Source organism: Morone saxatilis, unplaced genomic scaffold, assembly GCF_004916995.1.
Source record: "Morone saxatilis isolate NCDOM2014 unplaced genomic scaffold, NCSU_SB_2.0 Contig7, whole genome shotgun sequence".
NCBI lineage: Eukaryota > Metazoa > Chordata > Actinopteri > Moronidae > Morone > Morone saxatilis.
The window spans coordinates 5,544,410-5,566,172 of NW_023340246.1; the positions used below are offsets into that span (position 1 = coordinate 5,544,410).

The 21,763-nt window shown below is 41.0% G+C and overlaps 2 protein-coding genes across 2 annotated transcripts in view; one reads left to right on the forward strand and one right to left on the reverse strand.

The window, feature by feature from the left end:
* gtf2a1 (general transcription factor IIA, 1) overlaps positions 1-4,282 on the forward strand; it is an 8,286-nt gene extending 4,004 nt beyond the window's left edge. Inside the window, exons 5-10 of the mRNA XM_035678680.1 lie at positions 529-604; positions 715-839; positions 1,405-1,509; positions 1,671-1,958; positions 2,235-2,324; positions 2,597-4,282. Of these exons, the coding sequence (XP_035534573.1) occupies positions 529-604; positions 715-839; positions 1,405-1,509; positions 1,671-1,958; positions 2,235-2,324; positions 2,597-2,704 (792 nt within the window). The 3' untranslated portion in view covers positions 2,705-4,282. The remainder of the gene's footprint in view (positions 1-528; positions 605-714; positions 840-1,404; positions 1,510-1,670; positions 1,959-2,234; positions 2,325-2,596) is intronic.
* A 4,457-nt stretch (positions 4,283-8,739) lies between these two features.
* tshr (thyroid stimulating hormone receptor) overlaps positions 8,740-21,763 on the reverse strand; it is a 23,251-nt gene continuing 10,227 nt past the window's right edge. The window contains exons 4-10 of the mRNA XM_035679049.1: positions 18,670-18,744; positions 17,969-18,043; positions 17,136-17,213; positions 16,509-16,577; positions 14,373-14,450; positions 11,592-11,780; positions 8,740-11,116 (exon numbers count right to left, since the gene is read on the reverse strand). Coding sequence (XP_035534942.1) covers positions 9,661-11,116; positions 11,592-11,780; positions 14,373-14,450; positions 16,509-16,577; positions 17,136-17,213; positions 17,969-18,043; positions 18,670-18,744 — 2,020 coding nt within the window. The 3' untranslated portion in view covers positions 8,740-9,660. The remainder of the gene's footprint in view (positions 11,117-11,591; positions 11,781-14,372; positions 14,451-16,508; positions 16,578-17,135; positions 17,214-17,968; positions 18,044-18,669; positions 18,745-21,763) is intronic.

The window sequence follows — 21,763 nt, forward strand, 5'->3', positions numbered from 1 at the left end:
CTTTGTACTTCCTACTCAACAACACTTCCGTTTGGCCAGACATCTGTGCTGTTGTAGAAAACCTTGTTTGTTTTTTTTTGTCTTAATTCTCAAACACCTTTTTTAAGCTTCACTTGCAAATTTCCAACCTTTCACCATCGAACCTGGCAGATAAAATGAAGTAATGCAAATTAGGAACAGCTGCTTTTATCACCACAGCAAAGGAATATAAATATTAGTGCTTTAATTGAGAAGATGTTGTGCTGTATTTCATAAATATATTACAATCTCTCCAGAGAAATGTACTTAACACTAGAGTCAAAGGTGTGTGTGTGTGTGTGTACACCAGGAGTGTATTTTTAATACCCACTAAAGAATATTTACACCTTGACAACCGTAAACACCTAAAACAGTCTTGTTTTCTTCATTCTTGAACCCTGCCTAAGGCCTTTGCCTGTGGACTTGGTGTTTGTGTGTGTATGAGTGAGTGTGTACCTCCCTGCTGTGTTTCAGTCACTCTTAAATGTGTGTTTTCCTCTTCTCCTCTAGAGTGCAGCAGCTACTGCAGCAACCCTTGCTTTGCCTACAGGGGTCACCCCATACCAACAGCTCATCACCAGCCAAGGTAAAGCCCTCACAAGTGTATCTGTGCATCAAATGGTGAAGAAATACTTTGATATTCAGATAGCCCAATGTAAGCACTCATGGTTTATTTTCTGTTTTGTGGTCTCTCAGGTCAGATCCTGCAGGTGGTCCGTGCTCCCAATGGGGCTCAGTACATCATCCAGCAGCCCCAGCAGCAGATCCTCCTGCAGCAGCAGATGCAGCCCGGCGGCGTGCAGGCACCGGTCATACAGCAGGTATGCTCCATTAGACAGGTAGGAACACCTCGCTTTGGTAAACGGAGGCACACATTTTGAAAAGTAAAGTACCTCGAAGTGCAACATGTCTGCATGTCCCTTGTTTATTTGTGGTCTTTAGAACAACAACAATCGACAACTCATAGTTTCTAATAATTGACAGCCAGTGTGTAATTTGTCCGTGACAAGTGAGTTCAATAACGGCTGTGGTCTTCTGCTGTTGAAGCAGTGGAAGAACCAGCTTGTGGAAATAAACCTGACTTACGGAAAAAGAAATGCCAAGAAATACATGAAATAATTCTGGGGAACAAGGAGGACACTTGACTACCCAAAACATAACCCTCTCCTCTAAGAAATATATCCATGACCTTCAGTCAGTGACGTCTCACATGAACCAGCACTAGTGAAATACAGTTTAAATCCATCACTACACGAGGAGCCAGAGTACAGCTTCTCTGTTTTTCAACACAGCAGTACTGTTGCTTGAAGAATACAACAACACAATAAACTGACGTTTATCTTAGAGTTTTTGTCAAAGGTGGGTTCTTGTGGTTTGTCTGTGCAGGTCCTGGCTCCCCTGCAGGGAGGCCTGCCCCAGCAAACAGGCGTCATCATCCAGCCGCAGCAGATTGTCTTAGCTTCAGGAAACAAAGTCCAAGGCAATACACAGGTCAGCACTTCTTCAATTCCTCCATTAGCCATTTAATTGCTTTTTCCATATCTGTAAATGCCATATACATATATTTATGCTGTTCTGTCAACTCTAACTTGCTAATTAGACTAATGACCCGACAATCACTGTGTTCTATTCTGGGGCCCTCTTCCCATTAGGTGATGCAGGCAGCAGCTATGGCGGCGCAGCCTGGTCAGGCAGCAACAGCTCAGGTCCAGCAGGTTCAGCAGGCCCAGGGTGCAGCTGCACCACAGGCCCAACCACAGCAGCAAGCCCAGCCCCAGGCTCAGCCCCAGCCTCAGGCCCAGCAGCCCCCTATGATGCTGCAGGTGGACGGCACCGGCGACACCTCCTCAGAAGAGGACGAGGATGAGGAGGAGGAGTATGATGAAGATGATGATGAGGAGAAGGACAAGGATGGGGGAGAGGATGGGCAGGTGGAAGAGGTGAGTTCAACCGGCAAAAAGCAATATAATCTAAGAGGTCTCCCTCCTGTTAGGGATAAAATAGTCCTACTGTGTAATGACATTGTCTTGTCCCTAGATAATAAATGTGGATAAATCACTCATGTGTTTCTGCTCCAACACAATCCGCTCGCCACAGTCAGCCACTCTGTGTTTTAATGTTGTACAGACCAGACATTCTGTTTCACAAGCTTTTGCACCACATCTAGAACATTAAATATCGCTCTGCTGAACGTGTTGGTTTGGTTTCCTCGTCAGGAGCCACTGAACAGTGGGGATGATGTCAGTGATGAGGAGGACCAGGAGCTGTTTGATACAGAGAATGTAGTGGTGTGCCAGTACGACAAGGTGAGAAATGATATGAAATATTCTGTGGGAGAATATGACACAACAAAACTCAGTCGACCTGCATGTGTGTGTGTGCGCACGACTAACAATTGGCCAACAGTCTTTTTCTTTAGTAATAAAAAATATCACCCTTTCATTCACCATTAATGATTAATATCGCAGTCATGTGTTGGCTAAAGATATTAGAGACTGCGTCCACTGTAAGATGAGACGGTGTCCATCTGTCCATGATCATATCCCACAACGTTCATTTCCTTCTCTTTACTCCCCAGATTCACAGAAGTAAGAACAAATGGAAATTCCACCTGAAGGACGGGATTATGAATCTGAATGGGAGAGACTATGTCTTCTCCAAAGCCATTGGGGATGCCGAATGGTGAAGTAGAGAAAAACACCAGACAAAGCAACAGGAGCAGGAACTCTGTAACTCCTTCTATCCAGTTAACAGACACTTCAATATCCTTCCATATCCTGTGACTGGATTCGTTTCAGGAAACAACTTCGGAGTCTTTGAGAACTCTGACAAACCCAAAGGACTGTGAGGTACCGTAAAACCTGGGTGTCGTCATAAACACTCGACTAGCCTTGCGAGATGAGAAACCTACAGGGGAAGGGAAAGCCTGTGAACAGAGCGTTCTTGATCTTTTTTTGCTTCTTCCAGGCTTCTCTACCTTTTTGTTCCTGAGAAAATTCACACACATTGGAAAGCATTTCACATCGTACAGGTGTAGTGGACCAGGGTGACCTGACCTGCCCCGTCACAGGAGGTCAGAGGTCATTCATTATAACCCCGTAGATGAGAAACTCCTTCATGATGCACTGTAGTCGGTTGACTGGATTGACTCGTGTCTACATTTAAGTCCAAACTTAGTGCCACCAGTCAAGATTGCTGCCTTTAGAACGGCCAGAATCACCTTTTGGCTTCTAATTTTTGTTCTTGGATCGTAATTCTGTCTCAATTCATGTTTATGAAAATGGTGCTCCAGAGTGTTTTATGTAGTTAACAACCTGTTATTGTTTTAAACATTTTTTAAAATGTATTTGATGATGGGTTAAGGCAAAGAAGGTAAAAAAAATCACACAAATCCTAAAATAACTAATAGTTATAGCAAAATTTAAAGGCATTTTTTTAATCTTCTAAGGAGTGTTTAATCCAAAAATACAGTTATTTTCGGCTTCTCTGGAGCTTCATTCCATATTTTGTCCCAAAACATAACAAAAAAAGAGAGCAGATCCAACACTGAATTCATTTAAAAATTGTACAAAATGTCTGAAAGTTTGTCCTATTGGTGTATCTTCTTTGCTCTTATTTTAGTTCTCTGCAGCCGTCTGAAAATTTGCACTGTCAGTTTATCAATGTGTTGTGAAATCAGTCAGTCAAGTTAATCAATAGCCACAGCGTGCTCTGTTCTCTGTGTGTGTGTGTGTGAGTGTGTGTGTGTTTGAGAGGGAGACAGTGGCTGACTGTATGGGCATGTGGTGAGTGTATGTTGACTGATGTGTGTGTTGTCACCGCTTTTCTCTGAAAGTGTATTAGTTTATTTTTCTTGCACACCCCATAATCTCAAAATGTCACAGTTGAAACAGTAAAATTTGTTTGGATTTTTTATTTTTATTTTTTTGGTGGAGGCAGGATGGTGTCTTTTTTTTCTTATTTATTCCTGAAAGTTCATGAAATGTTCTATATTTTGAAAGGTTGGAAAGCCGCACCAAACTGTGCTCTTATAATCTAATAAGTGTTCCTTTTTTTTCTGTTGGCTGGACAAAGCTACATTGACGCTGCGTTCCAAGTCATTTCGTCCACCATATGTTCTCCTGTGCTTTCATTTTATCCATGACTTTTAAAAGAGAATATTTTCTATCGAAGTGAGTTGAACTCGGGGGCCTGTGTGTTTCTCTGCAGTTTGTTTTTAGTGCCCCTGTTGCAGCAATTTGAAATAAAGTACGTGTTTTTTGACTGTTGTGTCAATTTGGTTGATGGTTGGCTCCATAGGGTTGTATGTATTTCAAAGAAACACCATTAACGTCACCAAGCACGCACTGATATGGTCACTGGTAGAACCAAGAAGTGAAAAATAAGATTGTTTTTGTGCATTTTCACACATGAACTAAATGGAAAATTTAATTTTTTTTATTTCAGATTTTTTCCCCAATGGCTTAAAATGAATTGCATCTTTTATTATGTTCACTGAAAACAAACTGTCCATGAAGACTGTCAATTTAAATACTGTTAATGACCCAATCACTCTTTCAAATAAATATAATAAATGTGCCAAGGGAGACTTTTAAAGCAGAGCGCTGTTTCAAGAAAAAATGGAGTGAAATCCTTCCAGGTCATCATTCAGCAGCTGTCCGTGGTTATTAGTCATCCAAATCAAATCCGCTCATTATTTTATGTTCATCTCCTTATTGTTGAATGTTGCGTGTGCCTTTTGAACTTCATTTCAGTTTTCCAGTAGTCAAGAATGATAGATGACCCAATGAAAAGGATGTCTATTAAAAATGTATTCACTGCTGTCTAATTGTTTTGTCGTGTGTTCTAGCAGCTGTTCACATGGATTAAGGAATTGTATTGTTCATATTCATCACACTTTTTTCAATTAAATCAAGTTTGAAACAAAACTCAGAAGGCTTTACTGTGAATACAATAAGTTTCCTTTCTGGAAAAAAAAAAACGCCTTATTTTTTAACAGGTGAATACATCAGTATCATTGTGAACCTCTATTCAAGTCAAATAGTCTTGAAGCACTTGCTGTATTACTTTACTACACTGGTAGTTTTTGTCAGACTTACCTGCACGGCCTTAAAGTTGAAGTCCAGTACGCCTTCATCATCATTCACCACTATGGTTCAAATGTGTCTGATTTATTAATTACCTATTTCAGACATTCATCCTTTATTATTACTATCTGTTACTGTTTTGCATCTTTAATCAGTTTTCTTTAATTATTTCATTATCCATAACTTTTAGCTGTATTTCAACTATTTGCCAGTTGCTTTTAGCAATCTAAAGTGTTTATCCATTGCTAACTATTTATTTAAAGGTCCAATGTGTAGGATTTAGTGGCATGTAGCAGTGTAGTTGCAGATTGCAACACTGAGAGAGAAACTACGGTGGCCTCAAAATGCACAAAACATGCAAATGGCCCTATGTACAGCCAGTGTTTGGTTTGTCTATTCTGAGCTACTGTAGAAACTTAGCAGTTCAAGATGGCAGCCTCCACGGAAGGCGACCTGTGCCAACCATCTCATTCTAAGGTAACAAAAATACGATTCTAATTTTGATTGTGACTACACACCATCTTACTTAATGTTACGCATTGGACCCTAAAACAATTTATCGAAGCTTAGTTAACTGATTAAACCTTTCAGCCCACTTACTAACTAGTTTTTGCTACACTAAATCACAATGTAGTGTTCAGGTTGTATAGTTGACTCAATATGTGTATATTCTTTAATCGAATCTTAAATGAGCTGAGTTACTCTAATCTTTCCACATATGCTGTCTAACTGTTTATGCAGTGTCCCCTGTGGTACGGGGTGGTTGGGAATCACTTCCATACTACCCCTGATGGAACATGAATGTCTGAGACCCAGAATCTTCCCCAGCCTGTCTTCTATTTCACTTTTCTAGCTTTATAATCCAGCATCTGGATAGCTGTCAGGGCATGCACAGCATGGGCGTTCTCTCTGCCTTTCCACTAATTCCTACCCAAACTGATACAATCCCTGTGTATTTCCTTGTGGGTAATTATGAGATAAAGGTGTGGTGCTGTCTGGGATTAAAGCGGAATCAGAAATTACATGGAGATTTCTGCCCTTGATTGTAAATGGATTTGAGGTGGGCTGTCACTTCTACACTATATCATGCTTCACAAAGACTTATTCAAGCCTGAACCGACCTAGTGGAGGAAGAATGTATCCCTGGCTGCTTCTGATGAAGTGGGCCCTGTTGCTACTCCTGGGCACTCAGACATAAGAGTCTGAGCTGCTGCCGAATGAGGCTTATAATGAGGCCCTGGAGATGTCTTGCTTAGACTATAGCTTTCTCTGCTTACCAGCTAACTGACGGTGACTGCCAATCAGCTGCATGGCAAAATAGAGTTTGTAGGCTTCAGTGGAATGTAGTAGCCAGGCCTGTTGGCTGTGGCATGTTGAATTGACCGTGGCCTCAGAAAATGTGAAGCTCTTTGAGACAAAGAGCCTCTATCCATTTCTAATGGAGATTCCTCCTTTCCTGGGTTTCCTCCATTGTCCCATGCCTTTTACAGTGTCCCATTATGAACCTATGTGTGTCCGATAGGCAGAAAGTCGTTTTACAAGCCACAAGTAAATCTCAAGTCTTGGCTATGAAGTCTCGAGTTAAGTCCCAAGTCAAGACAAACTTTGTGTTTCAAGTCAGTATGTGTCTGTCTGCTGGTGCACTGCTAAACACACGTTTCCTTCCATCTTATGTAATGTGACAAGCCTTTTGGTAACTATTAGGAGATCTTAAAGTTGTACCAAGAGCAGTCCTTTGCAAGGTTCAGTGAGCAAGTAATTAGCCCCATTTACCACCAATTGCATCCGCTGAAGTTGGCATACTTAGGTAATTGAAACACTTTATTTGTTGACAGAGGCCTTCAGCCAGGTTTTCCTCCTGTGCACATTTAATGAACAATATGGCATCCTAATTTAGTCATTTTGGTTGCGTGCCATGCACTCCACCTGGGCAATGCCAATGACTTTGTAATGGCCCAGACATCTACACAAATAGATAAAACACAGTGGGATTCTTATTGTCCTCCATGGATGTAGATTGTTCAACTGTATGGTGAATGTTTGGTGAAAATACAAGTATAATATAAACTTGTGTCCTACATTACTGTTAAGATGAGTTGAACCATTTTCACAACAACACAGGGACAAATGTTTTCATTCACTTCAACTTTATGGTTCGCTCTAGTAGTTAAAAGAGATTTCTGTGAGAGGGGGACTTGACTGTTCAAGAGGACCATCCATGCCTACTGGCCCGTGGAATAACGTAAGGAACATCATAAATGCAGGGATTTTATGTTCCCAGGAACAAGAGCTGGATGGATACTTAAAGACTTTGACCTCCTCTGAGCAGCCAAGACTCTTCTATGTATCCTGACAGAAACCTCAGCTTCTCTGTTCAGTCCTATTCATGATTCTTTTCCCACTGTATTTGAGTTTGGCAACCTAATCTAGTGTTAGAGGGGCATCGTCTGGCCCTTCCCTGCTTATTTGGGGAACGGCTCAGAGATGGGTTTATTTGAAATACCGGGAGAGGAATGATCAGGCAGGCCTGAGAAGCAGCTACATGAAGAATGTCAAAACAAATCCAGTCTCGATCAGTTCGTTCGGCCCTTCCTGTCTATTAGTTAAGTTGCGGACCCAGACGCTCACAACCCACTATTCTCTGATATCTTGTATGATAATTCCCGATGGCTTTCAGAAAACAAAGGATTTCTGTGTCACTCACGCAAATGTGCAGTGATATTGATTTTTATAAACCTTGACATGCACCCACTCGTGAAACAACTGTAAACTGTGAGTTAACACTAACTGGCAGTGGAAGGGAGGAGGCCCTCACAAACGCAGCCAGGCACATCATGCTCCAACTCTATGTGCTTAGCATTTGAAGGGTCCACACTGGATTGTTGTTAATGGGTGATTGGAGGAGATGGACTTGAAGCTGTGGAAAACATTCAGCTGAAAATGATGTCCTGTTAGTCTGTTAGGAATTTACAATGTGAGTCAAGTCTGGAACACAGCGAGCAGATGCCACTCTTAATTTTTTCAACTTTAAAACGAGAAATCCTTCCAGTTTTGAGGTTTCGACCATTTCAGACTCACAGTAATATAGAGTGGGGATTGTTGTGCTATATTTTTCACACTGAAACAAACTGTCCAGCAGTCTGGTCAAATATCTTCATGACCACTTTGCAAGCAAAATTAAAAAAGGTCTGAAATGATCCCTCTTTCCTGGAAAGGTTAGCATTTCATCTGTATAGTTCCTTGAAAAAATGTCACCCAGCAGATGAAATGCTAACCAGATGTTAAGCTGCCATTGGCAGAGCCAGAGGGTGTCCTTTAACTCATAATGGCTCAATATCGCACAAGTTACAGCGGTGCAGCTCACACGTGTCCCAGCTGTATTTGCTTTAAGCTCTCCCTGTGAAGGCAAAGCTATCTCTTCTGATTGTATAAGTCACTTGTTTCCATAAGAGGATGGAAAAATATCACGATCATGCTAAAAAAACAACCATGACATTCCATAGGAGAGACAAGGCTTTAACAGTATACACTTGTGATTATCATACCTGTCTGTAATTTGTAGAAAATTTCTAATAATCAAAATATGTCTTGTGTTTACTTTTGTAATTGGATCACATGCTCTCTGGAGATGAGGACGTAACTATGCAAACTGCTTTGCTGGATCAACATGAAAAAAGTGAAAGTAACAATATTTGGTTACATTAAAAAACTCACAAAAACATAAAGAACTGAAGTACACAAATATTTTATGAATCTAAGAAAATGATACATCAATTTGGTACATGTGTAAGCCACATACACAGTCAACTTGCACTGTGAAAACACTCTTTCCAGCATCATAGTCAAGTACTATTGTCCATATTTACTTTTCAGTTTCAGGTAAATAAAAGAAATCCAAGAAATTGCATACAATGTGTTCTGTTTTGATCCACACGTTAAGAGAGGTATTGATAAGACAATGAGAAATGCAGTGTTTTTATAATTTCATAAACTGGATAAAGTTTCCACTGTGAACGGCACTGAGCCAGCAGGCTGTCCTTGAACATAATAAGTATAAATAGGGCTCCTCAGAAAGGTCTTCTTATCACAGGAAAATTAAGTACTTAAAAAAATCTGTTACATTTTCTTGTATATCAATTCCAGACTGTGCAGAGATCATCTGAAATTATATTTAATATACAATTAAAGCTACTGAAAAAATAAAAATAGATTTTATTCATAGTTCTATATGTATGTTTGAGTTGTTATCTTAACTAATTTTCCTTTAAATAATCTCTGTTCTATTCTAGCCAGTCCCTCCAAATACAAAGGACTATAAGTGAGATGAAGTCTGGCTCATATTTCAGTGACACATGATATTCTCCAACAACTGGAACCATAAAATCATCACAGCCGAAATTGTGAAAACAGATGAACTTGGCCTGAAAAGTGAAGCAGATACAGAATACTGGAGCTTTCTGTTAAATATCCAAACAGATCTGTCCACAAACACCTCAAGGCCTGTCCTCTCCCACCTGAACCTGTCTTGCTTTAGTACCTTGAGCTGGTGTTTGGCTCACGTGTTCAGGCTCTGGCTCTCTTCAGGGTTTGTCTGCTGGCAGACAGCTTGGTGGTAGGTATGTCCGGAGCACATCTTCAGGTGGATAGGAACCTCTTCCTGGCCTCCACTTCCACCTTTTCTAACCTTATCCTTGTCTCTACGGACCTGAGATGTCCCACTGCTGCCCTTTGACGAGACTGTCTGGCCTCTGAACAACTGTGCTCGCTGCTGACAGAGGCCCACCTTACTGAGGAGGATGAATACATCCCCCCTGAAGGCCTTAGTGAAGATGGCGTAGAGGAACGGGTTGGCGCAGGAATTGAGTGGGTAAAAAAGCACCAATAAAATCTTGGAGTTGGAAACAGTGATGAGTGGCCGGTCCAGCACGGCTGACATGGCGTAGAAGGAGATCGGCGCCATACACAAGAAGTCAGTGAAGATGAGGACAGCCATGCGCTTGGCGATGTTGGTATCCTTGGATCCAGAACGGTAGTGGGGGTTGTGCACTGCGCAGTAGATCTTGAAGTAGCAAGCACAGATAACAACAAAGGCCAGGATGTTGAGGACCAGAACTGACAAGATGTAGACCTGAGCCACTGTGGACTGGGTGTCCATTGGGAGACAGATGCTAACCTTCTGATAGCTGCTCACCCCAACCAGTGGAAGCAGGGCCAGGAGGAGGCAAAAGATCCAGCCACCTAGCATCACGACCGCTGCATGGTGCAGATGCAGCTTACGATCCAGCCGCATAGCAAAGGTGATAGCGTACCACCTCTCCAGGGTGATCACCGTCAAGGTGTAGACAGACAGCTCGCTTGCGAAGACTGTAAAAAATCCTGCAAGTCCACAGCCAGGGCCCGTCTGCCAGTCTATGGCGTGGTTGAAGTACTCGGCTCGTGTGTGGAGGTCTACAGAGGCGATAAGCAGCAGATAAATCCCCATGCACAGATCGGCAAAGGCCAGGTGACACATGAGGAAGCGGGAGACTGAGAGCTTGTAGTGGCTGGTGAGCAGCACCAGGAGCACCACCACATTTCCCAGAACAGCCAGCAGACTCACAAACCACACAGACACTCGCAGGAAGCCAAAACCCATTATGTCCTCACAAGGATTGAACTCATCGGGCACTGGTGCACACGACACCTCCTCTCCCTCCTCACACACCACATAATCGTAACGACTGTCAAAGTCTTGGCTGGTGTCCTCCTGGGGGTTCTTGAGGGTCTCTCCAAAACCCACATCCTCATCTGGCTGGCCCCCAAAGTAGGCGTGGTAGTGGAGGCTGCCGTGGAAGTCACCTCTCCTCCAGTCTTGCTGGGACTCTCTGTGGCCTCCGTCGTTTGGCTCCTGGTCTGGGATTGTTTCCACCACACTCTCCCCTTGGAGGGAAGGAATGCGGAGGGGCCCCACAGAGCGCTTGTGATGCTGGTCGTAGAAAGCAGTCAGGTTACAGATTATGTACTCCAAAAAGCTGAAAAACACATACGCACAAATACGCATAAGATACCGTAGCCCTACATTTGACAAAAAAACACACCTGGCTTCAATCCACACAAGCACGAAGTGTCAAATCAAATCAAATAATTTATATATCCAGTTGAAGAAAACCGATTCCTGTTTTGAGAGTCATTATTAGTCTGGCTCAAGCTTCTTCCTACAATAACAGCAATGAGTGACACTAATTATGGAAGAACTGTAAGAAGTTATAGGTAAACACGTCAGAGAGTTGATTCAATCCCTGCCAAAAACCACACCATACAAGTGCAGCTGCCCCACTCGCTGTGGTAGATCATCCACATGAACGGACTACTAGAGCATTCTATTGGACGCTGTTTGTCTTTTATACACTTAAGACACACTTCTTGGTGATGCCTCCACTTGACTTTTCTGACTTGCACAAGTACATTTGATGACGAACACAAAATGAAGAAATGACGAAAGCTCACCCTCGTTTTTTTTTCAGGTTTTTGAAGCCACAGCAGTGGCTGGGGTAGGTGAGGTTGGCGATGGTAAGGTGCTTGAAGGTTTTGATGGGCGGCAGTTTCTTAAGGGCCCAGGCATTGCGCGCCTTCAGCTCCCGGAGAGAATCCATACCTGTGGTTGGGAGGGTGGTGATCCCTGTCAGGGACACGTCTCTTTAAGACAATAAGAAAATTAAAGAATTTAACAAGATACATTAGACGCATTGACATACATTTTTGTTTTTGGCTCTAATAATGTTAGTGTGTTATGTTATAAAAGGAAAAGGAGAGGGCACCAGGGTTACCTCCACTGCATGATAAGATAATCAGATCATTCTTGGCTACGTCCTAGCCTTACTGCATACTTTACTTCATGACCCCATCAGCCTTCTCTAAACAATTTCTTTACCTGCTGTCCAGCTGCAGGTTGCCTTCTGCCAGGAATGATAAAATGTTTGCCTGGGTCAAAACCAGCATTCAAATCCAGCTGTGCTCTTCTTTGCTGGAACGTACGTTAAGTCCACTCCACAGGCTGTGGCAGTGGTCAGTGTAGTGTATGGAAATATTGGATTTCATGTTGGTTTTGCGCCTGGCAAACGTTTCATCCTTCCAGGCAGATAAACGACATCTGTGGAATCATGAGAATACCTTGAAATGTTTTGATTTATGTTGGGAATAATGTTATGTGACCGAATCACGCAATGATGTGTGGAGTGCTGAGGTCACAAATGGGGCTAAGCTATGTCCCTGATACAGTTGATAAGATGCAATAATGCACTTACTCGATGCTAATAAATAATACTGGGTACTAGACTTTCATCTGACTACTTGAACCACCCACTACCTTTCAACACTGGAATAAACGTACTACCAGCAAATCTACAGAGAAGCTAGACATGATGAGACCAGAGAGCTCATAGATGGATTAAACAACACCCTCCATCTGTTTCTTAGAGTGAGCTTCTCACTCTTTCATCATCTTTAAACAATTACATGTGGTATTTCTTGCGCTCGGCCGTCACGCCAAAGCCAGCTCAACCTCATCGGGACAAAGACATGCAGGGGATTGACAATCTCACCAACATTCTGTGTGAGCCCATTATCAGGACATTCTGCTGTTCAGCACCGGCCACTCCCCCCCTTCCAGGGGCCAAGTACAGGCCAAGTTCTCTTTTGCTTTCTTTAGTTTCCTAACCCATTAAACCTCTAAGTCATTGTATCTGCTGATTAATTAGATTAAATATCCAAAGCCAAAAATTTCATATTTGCTAAGAGCTCAATTGTTCTTTTTTAGTCCCATTTGCTCTTCTTACTTTTCTGTCCTCTGCTCTTCTTTCCTCTCATGGGGCACATTGTGTAAGGCTGTAAAAAAAACAGCACAGGCTGATTTTGTGTCAGTCTGATTTTGTCATTCCCAGATGTTTAGCTCATGACCTCATGGAGGTGACCTCACTCAGGACATGTTCCTCAGTGGAACAGAGGAAGAAGACCTGCACACGAACCCCATTTACCTAACAGACACTTAATGGCTAGATCAGAGCCATAGCAGCAACTAGATAGCTGTGGTAGAAGGTTTTGGCATCGGACACCTTTAAAAATGGGGACACGGCTTTAAAAACCTTGAGAATGGCAAAAAAGACGACAGTATCAAAGAAACGTCGGAAGTTTCTCCTTCTCACGCTTGCACACAATGGGTTTCACATTTCTTGGTCAAAGACACAGCTGTGGAGGAATAATTTTTAGTCTTTGATGATATGCTATCCCATCCGCAGACATGTCTCATCTAGTCTGCACATTATAGATGAGGAAATTGTTGAAATCTAACTTGACATGGTGTAAATAATGAAATTACCAAACTAGGCCTATTATTTATTGATGTAAGAATGGTTTGCTGGAGAGCCATAGTAGGAAAATGCTTACAGCGCATGCCACGTGGCCGCACGGTTGCAATTGTCACCGGTTAGATTCCAAATGGCGACCTTTGTTGCATGTCATAGCACTTTCCGTCTCCATCCATCCACTGTCCACCCAAAGAAATGTTTGAAAAATAGTTCTCCAAAGCTCACTAATTAACACATTATATCTTGTTTGTCTAATCCGTACAAAAGCTATTGATCTTCCATTGAACTCTAATTAAAAAAGCAAATAAGCAACCATATTGCCCATGTTATAGGACACACTGTAGCCAGTAAATACTCAAAAGTAGAGTAACAGTAGCACAAACAGAGAAAAGTTGTATTGTCAGTGAATCAGTACTGTACGTTATACATCTATCACCAGCTTGCTAACATTAGCTATCCTTAGCTACTGGTCATACCAGACCTGTTAAGGCTGTAGCAGTACGACCCCTGAGAGTATTAAACTGAGCAAGGGTGCATTTATTTGCTGATGTGTTCAACATTTCATTTGTAAGAGAATATGTGTGTTTTTTCTTCTTTTAAAGTTGCATAGTTTTGCTTGAACGTAGGCTATAGGTTGCAAGCTACAAGCACTGCATGTAACCAAAACCATATTTCACCAAGATCCAATTTATCAACTTTATCAATTTATTACATTTGTTTAGACAACAGATTAGAATTTGAATGCTTTTTAGGCAGTAATAGTAATAGAACAATTTAATCTGCAAAGAACTGTCACAAAACTGAGTTTAACACTGAGATGATTAAGTTCAAGATTTAAAGATACTGTATGTGTGATGGAATAATTGTGTGTAATTGCAAACAGAGTTGATAAGAGGCTAAAATTTCCGGCCCTTCTGGTACTTACAGAAGCATGGGGCCACTGATGGTGCCCGCGAAAGCCCTTTCATCCATCTTGGTAAGATACTTATTCCTGTGAAGGTCGCTGGACAGGAAAGCACAAATTTAAGTTTATTAAGAGAAAAGTAATCCCTCACATTTCAATCAGACTGACGGAGGCGAGGCATGGCATAATATTTTCCCAAGCCTCATCACTGCACATTTCTCTGTTTATTTTCTCTCTTTTCAGGGGTGAAACATGACAGTAAAAGCTCTCACTCATGTTGTTGATTCAAATTAGACAGTATAAGATGTGATGGCGTACTCCTTAAACACACTTCACCCTCACTACACATCCCCCTGAATCCCTTAAATCTAATACGGATAATAGACCTGTGAGGGGTGTGTTTGTCTTGGTCAGGCTGAGGTGGGATCAGTTCTCTCCTCAGAGCAGGTCAGACGCCAACACAAACACCCATAGGCGAAGACTCACTAGTGACCGACCAATGGCTTAATTAGGCTCTTATAAGAACCTGGGATGTGTGTAGGTGTTGTAAAAGACGAGAGAGGTCGTAAATTAATATCATTAATACCTCATATCCTGAATATGCAGGATTCCGGACCAAGGGGTGACAAGAAGAAAGAAAACATGTTGCGACAAAAGGAGACAAGGAGGCGATTCTTACCCGTTCACTTGTAATTTATCTAACTGAGGCGACTGAATGGTGTGAAATTGATTTCTTCAAGTCTGACACAGATCTAGGGTCCAGTGTCACTGAGTGTATGGGAGAGGGGAACTCTTAATGCAGACTTCCTGATACCCTCTTTTGGAAACATATTTTCCCATGAGAACTGCAGCTTACTAATCAAGAGCTGGGCTTAGGCCCTTTTTGAGTGCATATGAGAAGGCCTGTAGAGACCCAACTGTGATCCCATTGCTTTTGTAGTGCAATTTTGGGTAAGGAAATACACATGCCAGATGTCAGAAATGATTTAATCCAGGCAAAATACTGAGCAACCTATTTCTTTTCTAAATATGTAAGACCTTTACATTGACTGATTTTGGTGTCCCAGTGAAAGATATTGTACCAGATACATAAATAAAAACTTGGGGACTAATGAACAATTAAATTATAAAATGTTGTTAAAACAGTGAAAGCTTATCAAGTGAAAAAATAACACATAAACCTAATACACACATAACTACACACTGCTCTGGTTATTCAGTGTGTCTCGATTAGCAGATGTGTGTCTGAAACTACTGAATGAAATTGTTGAAGGAATAGTTTCCATTTTGAGAAATGTGCTTATTCTCCTTCTTGCCGACAGTTAGATAGTTAGCTAATTTCCATGGATGTATTATTTATAACCTCAATACAGTGCCGTCTCTTAGCCCTGCTTCCAATTTGTCCAACTGGCAACTCGCTGTATTGCAGCAAAAATTCATCTGCAGGCCGAAAATTGCATTTTTCCTATAGACCACCATCATAAAAGATGATGGTAAAACTATTGACAAGACACCTCAAAGTCAAATATGACTCTTTCTATTATGAATTTTTGATCCATGGAGGATTTATATTTGTAAAACTTGAGCCATGAAAAGCGGATGAAATATCGATGACGTCATCAGAATGTAAAGCCTAAGGTCTGAGCGGGAACTCGAGGGCAGGACCAGCGGGAGTATAACCCCAAAGTCAACCTGGATAAAACTTTTTGGCGTATATAGCAGGCAAAAAATTCTTATTGGACTGAATAGACACAATCTTTGGGTCCGGTATCCAGCTCTAATGATACATCCATGCTAGAAACTGAGGGAAAAACACTGAAATAATCCCACACATAACCTCCACTGAAACAACATCTTGTTGTTACACTTAGCTTTTTGTAAGGATTAAATAAGATATGACGTGTTATAGGTGAACTTTAAAAGGTGCTGGTAGGTCATATTGGTACTATGTCAACAGTTTCCCTCAGTTTCCAGTCTTTGTGCTACAGTCAAGCTAAGTTAACTGGCTACTGGCTGTAGCTTCACATTGGAGTGGTATCAGTCTTTTCATCTATGTCTCATCAAAAATGAAAATATGCAAATATGCATATTTCCCCAAATGTTGTCAAATTAATCATAAAAGGTGCTTAAGCAGTTCACATAACATAAAGTACTTACACTTGATCTAGCTTGGTCCCGTTAAAGGCATGATGTTGGATTTCTCTGAAGCCGTTTCCGTACAGCATCCTGCAACAAAAGAAGTTTATACGGTAACATTCAAATATTTTCCATGTGTCGAAGCTTCTTCACTAAGCAGCAGTGACAAAGATAAGAAGTAGGAGAAGTAGGAGCAACTTATTTCACATTCTATGTTGATGGTTTCTGTTTCTGTTACATGCTGTTTTGTGGATTAAAATTGCAATCCCTCTTCCCTCACCCCCAAACATAACCACACATGCTGAGTGTCTGTGTGCTTGTTTTAGCTATCTTTGTGAGCTTCAAGTGAGTTCAGAGTGAGGACATGGTTTCAAAGTGAGGTAATTTTGGCCAATCCCCACTCCTTCTAATGGCTATTTTAAGGTTTGGATTGGAGCAAGGGATAAAGGACAATACCAGTGTTTAGCACTCTCTATGTATTAACTACATTTTCTATCTAGTTCACATTTCCCTCTATGCATTTTGTACAAATTATATTGATATGTAATTGCATTAGGTGTGAGCTGCTTTTGTTTTGTACATCCATGTAGAGTATATGGGTATATCTGCATGTGTGCATGTATGTGGTTGCTCTTGCAGATATCTTACACTGTCAGCACATCGCTGGTGATCCCACGGAACGAGTTGGTTGGGATCTCAGTGATGTAGGGATGATCAACAATTTCTCTGCAAAGGAAGACACCGAATAGAGAGGAAATTATGTGGTGTTAATAAATACCTTTCACTGGAAAAGTGGCATAGGTAGGAATGTAGTTGATTAACACATTCTCAAGTATTATGGCTCAGTAGAATGATTAAATGAGATACAGCTGAGAGGGTGATGACACAAAGGTGCAAAAATGTGTGCAAGGGTTGATACATGGAAAGACAAGAGTGACTCAAAGATGCACACACAAGCACACACACACACAGAAAGTACAAACTCTGCTTATGTTACATTTTGTATATCAATAACACATAATCAAATTTATGAAGGGAAGTGGTCTTGTTAGTGGTAGCATTTCTCAAAACTGTGACCACATTTCCCATAATCCCTACAATGCTGTGCCCCTTTTTCTTACAAGGGAACACAAAGGAGGATAAACATATAAGTGATTTTGGTTCATTGCCCGTTAATTAGTTATTCCTTGTGGCATTGCAAAAATCCTGAAAACCTAAAAGCTCTCTTTGCAGTGAAGGAACACATCCATCTTTCTGTTCCTTAAACAGTGTAAAATATAGTGCATGGAAAAGCTGATAATGCCTCATCATCTTGCTGACAGTCTTGTCGGTTTATGATAGTTAGAGTAATGGCTCTGAATTAATTTGGCAAATTAATTGCTGACATTAAAATGCTACAAGTAGCGGTTTTAGCGAGCAGAAATACCGATTAGTGTGCTTAGTTTGCTTAGTTTGAAAGTTGTGAAGTTATATCAACTTACAGTATGAAGTTCATGTCATTAGAGTAGATGTTGCTCAAGTCAGGGAAAAAAGTAAGGCCGGTGTTGAAAATCCCCCTAAATAGCGAGCGCATAGAAACAGTCAGGACATACAGTAGACACAACAGAGACTACACCAGCTCCTTTAAAGATGTTATAATAAATGGTATATGATTCAGTCCTAAAGATATGAGCTTAGTAGAAGACATCATTTAATAGCTAGCCCAATTCATTTCATATTCTTTCATATTCTGGCATATTTATGTGTGACACCAAATAGGCCAATTGTCTGGTTACAAGCCAGGGATTCTTAGAGGACTTCTTGAGATCAGTCCAAAGTTTTGACTTGCAACGGGGAAACAACAACCTATAATTTTCTAGCCAAGAGTCAAGAATTTACATAAGATTGACATCTTTCATTCTCTGGCCAAATACGTTGAATTTCTTCTAAAATGTTTAGCGTGCAGTCACTTTTCTGAAGTCGACCTGTACCACTGCATTAAACTCAAATGAAGCATGACTCAGTCTTGCCCATACTGTTGCACACAATGCTATGAATAGATTAAAATGTCTAAATTATTACCAGACTTAAGCATTTTAAATATACACCTCTCATCTTTTTGGATTACCATAATGTTGTCAATATGTGGAATTCAATGACAAAAAGGATTTTTTTAAAAGAACATGAGAATGAAAATACTCACAGGTATTTGAGGTTTGGGAGATTTTTAAAGGCTTCTGGGTCAATGTAGGTGAGACTTTTTGCATTACGGATCTCTCTGAAAGAACAGACAAGGCAAAACATACTGAAAATGCACTTCCATGTAAAAATAAGCTGATTGACGGTATTAGTAAAGGACAAGAGTGTGTGTGGTGGCCACTATGAAATTATTTGGACACACATTAAGAAACACACACTGTCTTGAAACCTGCTGACAGAACAGGACAAGGTGCATGCCAGTGCACAGTGCACAAGAGAAGGGAAAGTAGAGTCCAATTAGTGTTTCATTAGTGTGTTTACTCTGGTCCGCCCTGGACTAGACTGAACACCTCTCTCTGCTGTCTGAAGCCATGTGGTGCCCTGGAACGTGTGTGCTGGCCCTTCTTCACACACCTGGCAAACCACACTTAGCCCAGGAGACGGACGCGGTCAGGTCAGTAGAGGTCTCTGAGTGGGAGAGGTTCATCTTCCCAGGGCTGCTGTATAAGGTCTAGAGCTACACTGAAATATCAGAGGGCAGATTTAATATAACCACAACATAGCCTGTCGAGCAAAACAAAACTCCTGAGTGAAAGCACCTGATGCCACAATGATTGTGAGGCACACAAATCAAACTACCCCCAGCTAAATCCACAGATTACTCGACAGAATTAATCGACAGATGGGCGAAACGTTCTTTGAGAGCATAAGTGTTGTGTGACTACAAGTATACTAATACATGGATATAGGACATATAGGACATAGTATATGTTAATTTTGGTTAGCCTGCTGTTAGTGTGTTTAGCCTTACACTCACTAGGTATTGTATATTGGCACAATGCATTAAAGAGAAAAGGTGATTCTGCTGTTTGTACCATAACATTGACAGAATGATGTTATATTGTCTATATTTAAAAAGACACAAAAAGACATTGAAAATACAACGATGGAAAAGAGAGACAAATACACAATACTATGGACAATGTTTTAACAGGAGGATTTTGTGAAGAGCAGTCAAGTTTCTCTGCTTCATTATTTTTGTCTTGCTTCCCCTTTCACCTCCATGTGCATGCCTAGTGTAGGTGAATTGTAATCTCATATGCATTTTCAGGCGTCTCAGTATGGATGGAGATTATTTCTCAAAGTGTGCTAAAATGCTGGTCCGGGCGGAGATCATTTAAATGTAGTGGTGTGGATGTAGCCTAAGGTGGCTGAGCCAAAGAGGTGAAGTGAGGAAGAGTTTGCTTCGTCATCAACTATTTGAACTCAAATAGAGCTTTTGGGAATTTGATTTCCTTTTACTCTGATAAAGTTTGTGTTTCTGTGGGTGGTCTTTTCTTTCTTCAGCCATGGTGACTTTGGCTGGTCATGTTAACTAAGCAATCTGAAAAGGTCTGCGCTCTTGGATCCGGCCTCGCTAAAAAGCAGAATCAGATTCATGTAGCCAATGTAAACAGTACCATCATCACGTAGGAAAACGGCTCGGCCTGCACAAAAACGTAGAAGAGTCTGTTCAAATACAAAACCATTAATTTCATATCCCAAAGGGGCACGAAGTGTGAACAAATTTGAAAGAAAAGCGACCGTTTTATTAAATTGTGCTAACGGTGCTATTATGAGCGAAACATTCACTTTTATTTAATGTTTCTCCACAAATTGTCACACAGTGTGTAACATTTAAGGATCTATTGGTAGAAATGGAATATAATATTCATATGTGTTTTCATTACTGTATAATAACCTGAAAATAAGAATTGTTTTTGTTATTTTCGTTACCTTAGAATGAGCTGTTTTATCTACAGAGGTAGCAGGTCCTCTTCTATGGAGTCCGCCATATTGAACCGCCATGTTTCCACAGTAGCCCAGAACAGACAAACCAAACACTGGTTCTAGACAGGGCAATTATGCATTATTATAGTTTTGCGCCCACCGTAGTTTCTCTTACTCCCTTAAAAGTCTGAGCTATATTCAAATAGTTGCGATCTGCAACTTTACCACTAGATACCACTAAATCCTACAGACTGGCGCTTTAATTCTGTTTCCTTCACCAACTCCTGAGGGGAAATCTGGCTCTTTAGCTGCTAAATGCATCAGTATGTTTATTAGCTAGTTGCTAACTTTGTTGTTGAAAACAGCTGCTTTTTGATGACAATGAGCTTAAAAGATGCTATTAAGTTCCTCAGAGCTGCGGGAAACTACTAATTCATCACAAGGAGCAACTCCTTTCAAATTCACACATATTTGTTGACCCATAGTTAATATAAAATATTGGTTGTTGCTGTTGATGTTGCTGCTGAAAGAAAAAATCCACACTTTCTTTTGTGCCGGAGTTTTTCCCCACAAATGAGCAAGAATGCAGAAGCTTTATAAAACTATGTGCTTAGGCTGATCTATCATTATTGCTTAACTGAGATTAATCTCAATATAATTCTTAAAATTGGTGTTTTATCTTGACGGTGGTATGATACAAACTTCACCCAGCCCCCTCTGAAAATTCTCAGCTCCGACTGCAGTCCTGGATCCACAGCTGCTGTCGGCCTCAAGCAGCCAACAGGAAGCAGAGCATTAATTTGTGTCTGACCCTGAAGGAAACCTGAGAGAGATGCCATTATCTGATGTATGGCACTACACCACACCAATCAGTGGCAAATAGGCCCCGGAGATCCAAAATACACCACCAGAACACAGATACAACCCTCAGATGGCAGTTTGAATTATTGTTTCTGTCTGTATTTTGATGTCTGGAATTTGGCAGCTAATAAGTAAAGACTAAAAAGGAAGGATAATTAAGATAAAAATGATACGCACACATGCATCAAGTCATGTCAGATTAATTTCTGTAGCTGTTAATTATAGTTACTGTCTCTAATGGCTACACATGCTCATATTTTATACAGTAATTGAAGACTGGAAACAAATTGCGTTTACACAAACTGCTGTGTTACAAGATGCTGTAACTTGGAACAAATCATTCACATAGGCAGGAAGTCTTGCAGTAATATATGAAGTGCTAGGAGGTGTTCTGCTGGAAAGTGTGTGGTCCACCCGGAGACTCAGCCATAAATCTCTATCCCATAATTGAGAATAGAGTGCACCTT